Here is a 7,213-nt window from a genome sequence, read left to right as displayed (position 1 = left end):
CAGTGAGGCACTAACAATAATAGTGAATGTGGCCAATTATTGGAGGGTTTAAAAGGCAGAAATGTGAAGCATGTAATTTTATAAAAGTACTTAGATGAATTCTTCTGTTATACCTTGTGTATTATTTGAGCTGTAAAGTTAAATAGCTGTTTACCAAGATTGCAGGGTTGACAGAGTCATGTCATCATGGCAACAAAGTTGTAAAATTGTTAATAAATTTACACAGAAAAAGTTAGTAAGCAATTTTATCATACAAAAATCATGCGTGCACATACAGTATGTTGTTGAAGTCTTGAGGCTATACTTTTAAAACAGTGAGAATTTTAACGTTTACGGATTGGTCCCATTCACTTCCATTGTAAGTGCCTCACTGGAACCCAGATTTTCTTTTAAATGTAAAGAAAAGGAGAGACGAGTCAAAATACATTTTTGTGGTAATAAACATTATGCCACAAATGATGTCGATTGAGCTTAACTTTATTCCCTTGTATTGAACTAATTTAAAGGGGTAGTTCACATATCCCAATATAAAAATATACCTTCAGTTATCAGTTATGTATCATTTACTCACCGTTGTGTGGTTCCAAATCCATAAGACTTTCTTTCTTCCATAGAACACAAAAGGAGATTTTAGGCAGAATGTTAGCCTCGGTCACCATTTAATGCCACCATACAATGAAAGTAGATTGTGACTGAGGCTAACTAAAGAAAGTGGAATAACATAAAGGTCAGTTAATAATGACAAAATCTTCAGTTTTGGGAGAATGGTCCCTATAATTATCTGAACCTAATTTACATGTTCACTGTTTTTATTTGATTGCAGAATGAAACGTTTCCTAGTAGTTTCTCTAATGCTGTTAGACACTTACCATTGCATTTCGGGGAAATTTCAGCAGCTGCAGTAAGAACAGAATCGTTTTTGGTGAAAAATAATTCCCTTGAACTCAATTCTGTTCCCAACAATCTCTGTTGATAGAATGGATCGATAGCAATCAGATCAGGAGAACTTTCCCCAACCCTCCTCACCCCGAAGACACACACCAGAGCCGTTTAAAAATATACATCACATTTATTTCAACCGTCACAGATCAGCCTTGCTCTTTGTCTACTGAAGTGTTTGGGCATGACAAGTTGAGTCCAAATCCTCTCTCTCGGGTTCATCTGCCAGTTCTTCTGTTGCCCAGCAACCTCGCTAGTTCTCAAAAACCAACGTACAAACAAAAAGGAAAACAGAAATTCAAAAACTTGGACACAGCCGACTGAAACATACCACTGTTCCACATTATTATTATTTTTGTTGTTTCTCTAAAGGTAACACAGTGTACAAAAAGCAAGTCTGGAAATAGTACGATTTTCGGCACTATAAAAATGTTTTTCTTCTTTGTCGCCTCAGTCCATGAGTGAATAAGAAAACAATGCACTTATTTCTACTGAGCTTACTCTGCGTTGCTTGAAGGGCAGCCAAAAGGTAAAACGGATGCAGATAACTAATGAGGGACGATTTCAGCAGCATTGAGAGATCCTCTGGAAGTCATCTCGGTACAGCTTCATTGCTTACATGATTTAAAACAACTGTCTCTGCACTTTGTACAGCACAATTACTACAATGATATCCCAAACAGAGACATGGAAAGAAAACAGTTAGCCCAGAAATAAAAAATATGAACGAGTTATCTGGAGTTAGAGGCGTTTCAACTAGAGCCTCGTCTTGAAAAGAAGCACTTCCCTTTGGCTGTCTCCCTCGGACTTGTTGATGCCAAAGCAGGCAGTCTGTGTTGAGAAAGAGCCCATTCCCTTCATATGGGGATGGGTGGGAGTGGTCGATGAAGGGTACGCCATGGGAAGGTTTCAGGGTACATGACTCAGTGGCCTCACAAGAGGAAAGAAGGCACCATTAATGACAGGAAGAAAGCAGTCCAGGCCAAGCCTTGAGGCAGAATATGGACCGATAGCTTCCCACTCTTCGCACGCACTCCTGGAAATAAAGTAAAAATGGAGACATATATATAAGGGCTGCACGATTTGAACAAAAAATATATTATTGCTATTATTTTGAAACAATACTGTGATTGCGATTTGAACTGTGATATATAGATATATACAGAACAAATAACAATGGTCTAATATTGGACAAATTCTGTCCAATGTTAGAAAAATTGTCTATAAATGGTGATGATTTAGTACTATGGCTACTCTCCCTAGAAGTGGCCGTCCAGCCAAGATGACTCAAAGGACACACTGCAGAATACTCAATGAGGTAAAAAGACCCCTAGAGTGACCGCTGAAGACTTGAAGGAATTATTGGAACTGGTAAGCATCTCTTTTCATGAGTCTGCTATATGGAAATATCTGCTATTCATGGCAGGCCACAACAAAATAAGCAGCTGAATTCCAACAAAAACGTAAAATTGGAGTGGCCCAGTCAGAGACCAGACCTTAACCCAATAGACATAATGTGGAATGACATCAAGAGAGCCGTTCACACAAGACATCCTAAGAATATGGCTGAGCTGAAGCAGTTCTGTAAGGAAGAATGGTCCAAAATTCCTTCTGAACGTTGTGCAGGTTTAATCCGCAGCTACCGTAAACTCTTGGTTGAGTTTATTGCTGCTAAAGGAGGATCGGCCAGTTATTTACTCCAAGGGTTCACTTACTTTTTCCACAGCACTGTGAATTGTTCATGGGATGTGTTCAATAAAGACATGAAATTATAATTATGTGTGTGTTTTTAACTTAAGCCCATAGTTTTGTCTATACGTGTGACTTTGAAGAAGATGAGATCACATTTTATGATCAATTAATGCATAACACCAGCTAATTTCAAAGGTTTAACACATTTTTTCTAGCCACTATATTTGTCCACCTTAGCCCAATTTTTATTATCATTTTGTTATCTACAAAAAAAAGTTTAGAGTCTGTAGCTATGTTAAAGTTGTTTGAGCTGAATTAATTGTAGAAAATTGTGGAGAAGAAGTAGTAAGCTAATTTTAATACAGTATTGCATTGCAAGCACTATAATTATATCTGACACAGCAGAAATAAGATACAGTTCCTGTGAATAAGAAACCAAAAACAAATTGAACAGTATTTGCTCAAAAAGAACTTGTTAGGCCCAGTGGTATAAAGATGGAACGCTTTAAATTTGTCTTTTCCTTCGAGAGTGCAGGGAAGCGTAATTGGCTGTGCAGCTGTGTAGGTGTGCATAGGGAAGATAATTAAAGAGGAATTAAGCGAAAGCAGTCAAGCCTTCTGCCGAATGAACACGTACTGAATCCAAGGAAGCACAGAACAGAACTGAACAGGAATCAGTGCTTACCTGAGGAGGTGAGCACTCTGACCTGAGCACTGGCAGCTCCTTCTCCTCCTTCACTGATTGCTTGCACCTCGATTATGTATGTTCCACCCTCAGGTAGAGTTAGGACGACTGCTGTGTTTGGAGTGCGCAATACTTGACTGTGGCCCCGTCCCTCTTGACGCAATAATACCTGCAATGGGAAAAAGAAACAATAGATATTTGTTCATAACAGCATAATAACATACTACACTTAGTATTATTGTAATTTACAGTATGTAAACTGTGCAGTAATTAAATTAGACATACCCCTTTTTCTAAAACACTGCCTGCATATATCATGTGTATATATATATATGTATATGTGTGTATGTATGTATATATATATATATATATATACATACATACACACACACACATACAGTTAGTTCCGGTCCTCGAATCTGATTGGACAAGAGATGTTCCATGAGCACTGATGGTTTGACACCATCAGCACTCCAACGCTTCACTGTGTGTGTGTATCACTCCAATTGTGCCTTTCTAAACTAAAGTGTAAGTGCAGTGCAGATCTGTTAAGAGCTATGGTTTGTCTTATTTTAACATGTATTTTTTTGATATTATATATGTTAGCCAGCAGGTGGTGGCAAAAGATAATTTTTGTGTGTAATATGAGTCAGTTAGGTGACGTGGAGTGAATCCGCGTCAGCCCATGTTTAAATACAACAGCTCTTCGTGATCGCTTGTATTACTACTAAATGCTAGGAAATAGCTTTAAACTAACAACTTCAGCATTACGGCTCATCACAGCTGAGAGACACAACAGACTGGTGCTGTTTAAAATGGCGGAGGACATTGCAGTTTCTATAATGATCGACTCTTGCGCACGGGCTACCATGAAATAGAGAGGAATATCCCCACTTGGACGCTGATTTCCACTGAGAAAGCTGATCTTCAGAAAGCTGACAGCATCTCTGCTTGGGAGTGGCAACAGGTGATTGCACACACTCAGTCTTGCTCTCTCTCTCTCTCTCTCACACTCACACACACACACATTTTTTTCTATGAACTTAACTTGTTTTAAAATAGATTTTTAAAAGATCACCACTGACAACTTTATTTATCAATATAACGACCAACTATACAATGCAATTGACTTTCAACTAAGGTTGTCAATTGAATAAAAATGTTGTGTTGATTAATTAATCGAATAATCGTAATTAATCATATATTTAAATATTTACTGAAAAATTGCTGTAAATAACAATAATTCTTTATATAATGATTCAATCATTTAAAACAGTTATTTAAATAATTATAATATACAGTATATTTATTTAGGTCACTATGTCAAGTTAAACATAGAAAAACGTGTAGAAATTCCGCGTTTGGATTTGCGCTCCATCAAGCTATGTTTAAATGCAAGTGTTCTAATCTTGTGCTGTCTGCTGTCCTGATGTATGTGTGTTCTCTGTACAGCTGTGTGTTGCTTATACAGCTGGAGTTTCACTTATTGCCCCCTGGAGAAAACAGATGGTACTTCAAGCTTAAATTGCACTGATGGTAGGAATAGTCTTTATTATGGTCCGGGGACATGATTAATTGCGTTAATTGATATATAATTAATCCCACTGAATTAACATAATCTATTCTGTTATTATGAATTAAAAACAACAAAATCTTGTGTAATTATTACACAAAACAAGATTAAAAATGCTAAATAACTATGCAATGCGATGAGGTCATGTGACAAACGTAGTGAGGTCATGTGACCACAATCTAACATACTACTGTTTGGAAAAAAAAAAACATAAAGCCAACTGTTTCACACATTATTAAAAAAAAAATAAAAAAATACAGTAGGCAGCATTCAGTGTATACTGCACAGTATTCAGTAAGTAGTAAGCCAATGTTCCATTCTGAACATAGCCACACACACACACACATCTTGTGCTTAGAATTATTTGGCACAATGAGTGACACCAACCTTGTACCCAATGACTTCTGACTCATTGTCCCTCGCTTTTACTGTATCCCAGGATAAAGAAACATTATTCCCTTCCTGAATCCACATCAAGTTGCCTGGGGGTAGCCTTGGGGCTGAAAAGAGGTAGAGAGAGAGAGAAAGAGAGCAAGAGTGGGGGAGGGGGAGGGGAGGGGGGGTAATAACACCTTTAAAGAATAATATAGAAAAACAAACAGACAAAACTAACTACTAATCACAATTACACAGTGATTTTATTTTATAAAAAATATATATTTTATTTTAGTAAAAATAGGCTGTAGGCCTACTGGTCATCCACAATGGCATTACACACCATTTTTCTTAGTGCTGATTTTGATGGCTGAGCTGGGCGGTCCTTGCCCAACACTATTGAAGCCCTTTACAGAGACCTGATACTGTGTGTTTCCATCCAATCCAGACAGCATCATGGCCGTCTCATTCCCCGCTGTCCTCTGTTTCATCCCCATCACCTCCTGCTCTACATCTTTCCAGTAGTTCACCTATTCCCAATAAGGAAACACACTTCAATCTTCACCTTTCATTCATTCAGGTTTTTCAAAGCAGTACAGAAAATGAGATCGAGGGGCCTCAATAACTGACAAAGCACGAGTTCGCCAATTTGATCTAATATTGTATCATTTGGTTTAAATAACTGTCATACATTTTGCATGGAGAGTATAATAGCAGAGCATGTAATATCTCCCGGCGATGAAATAAGATAATCTTTCTCTCTAGAGGACACAATTGTACTGCCTAGAATAATTTCATCCATTTAGAAAGCATAACTGTTGACTATTGAGAAGACATTGATGGAATTCATGACCGTGAATGTGCACTCACAAACACACTGTAGGCTCAGTTTTAAATTCTAGAGAGCTGCATTGCTGTCTACTGCCTGCAAAGACAGCTACCTTCTAAGGGGCTGTTCACACAGGACACAAAAACATCAACGGACTGAAACAGAATGCAGGTGTGCATCTCAAGACGTGTTATTAAGAGTTGAACTTCTTTTAACTTTACACACGGAATTAACAACATGAGTGAAATGTTGAATGACATTTTTCAAAATGTTCAATATGGTCTCAGATTTTTTGGACTCCACAGCATCTTAAAAGACATGATAATTAGCTCACTACTGTAGTTTTTGGAACAGTGCCATATATTCATTCATCTCAGTCTGTTTCTCTCTCTTTTCCCACTCTTACCTCATAGCCTTGTGGTCTTCCAGGACCAGGATTTGGCAGCTTCCACATCACCTTGATTTCGGAAGAGGAGACAGCAAAGGCCTGCACTTCAGAAGGGGGCTCCCTGGGTTCTGAATAGAAAAAATGTATATTTAGATATATTACCAAAAAAAGCTACTGCTACAAATTACAGACGGAATCAAAAGCCATGGATTATATGTTGTGTGAGGTACTTTAAAGTTTGAGAAACTCTTTGGCCCCAATTTACTAAAGGTTTGCATGTATAAAAACATGAAAACTTGATAGCACTCTAAATTAAGGTCAGAGCTGATCTACAAACATAGTCTTTTAAAGATAGCACATCTCGGCAATTTTTGCTTTCCCCGAAATTAAAATGCAATTTAGAGGCATGCCTCAAAATGCGCAATATAAAGGGTCGTTCTAGATGCAAATGAAATAAATTGCACCCGCAAAATGATTTATCAAGCCTGAAAGTAATTTCAGAATCGGAAACTACTAGAGCAAATTAATACAAATGAAAGGCAGGTATTAATCTTATTTGCAATGTGTATCATGTGCTGTCATTGTGAAAAAAAGGAGACTTTGAGGACAGATAATACGTAGAACACCCTTTATTGACACACATTAATGTGAAATTAAATGAATACTCATGAAAAAACTGTTAATTAATTAGATTATTTTAAAACTTGACATCATAATTGATAACATCATATG

The 7,213-nt window shown here is 37.4% G+C and overlaps 1 protein-coding gene across 2 annotated transcripts in view; it reads right to left on the bottom strand.

The window, feature by feature from the left end:
- Positions 1–1,088: 1,088 nt before the first annotated feature.
- Positions 1,089–7,213, bottom strand: part of LOC127661925 (contactin-5-like) — a 360,754-nt gene continuing 354,629 nt past the window's right edge. For both annotated transcript variants that reach the window (XM_052152886.1, XM_052152887.1), the window contains exons 20-24: positions 6,500–6,609; positions 5,608–5,794; positions 5,277–5,389; positions 3,317–3,485; positions 1,089–1,975 (exon numbers count right to left, since the gene is read on the bottom strand). In XM_052152886.1, the coding sequence (XP_052008846.1) occupies positions 1,872–1,975; positions 3,317–3,485; positions 5,277–5,389; positions 5,608–5,794; positions 6,500–6,609 (683 nt within the window). In that variant the 3' untranslated portion in view covers positions 1,089–1,871. The remainder of the gene's footprint in view (positions 1,976–3,316; positions 3,486–5,276; positions 5,390–5,607; positions 5,795–6,499; positions 6,610–7,213) is intronic.

This window comes from Xyrauchen texanus, chromosome 21 (genome assembly GCF_025860055.1).
Source record: "Xyrauchen texanus isolate HMW12.3.18 chromosome 21, RBS_HiC_50CHRs, whole genome shotgun sequence".
NCBI classification, from domain to species: Eukaryota; Metazoa; Chordata; class Actinopteri; order Cypriniformes; family Catostomidae; genus Xyrauchen; species Xyrauchen texanus.
The sequence above is the reverse complement of the archived record's forward strand: the minus strand, read 5'-3'. Positions and strand labels throughout refer to the sequence as shown.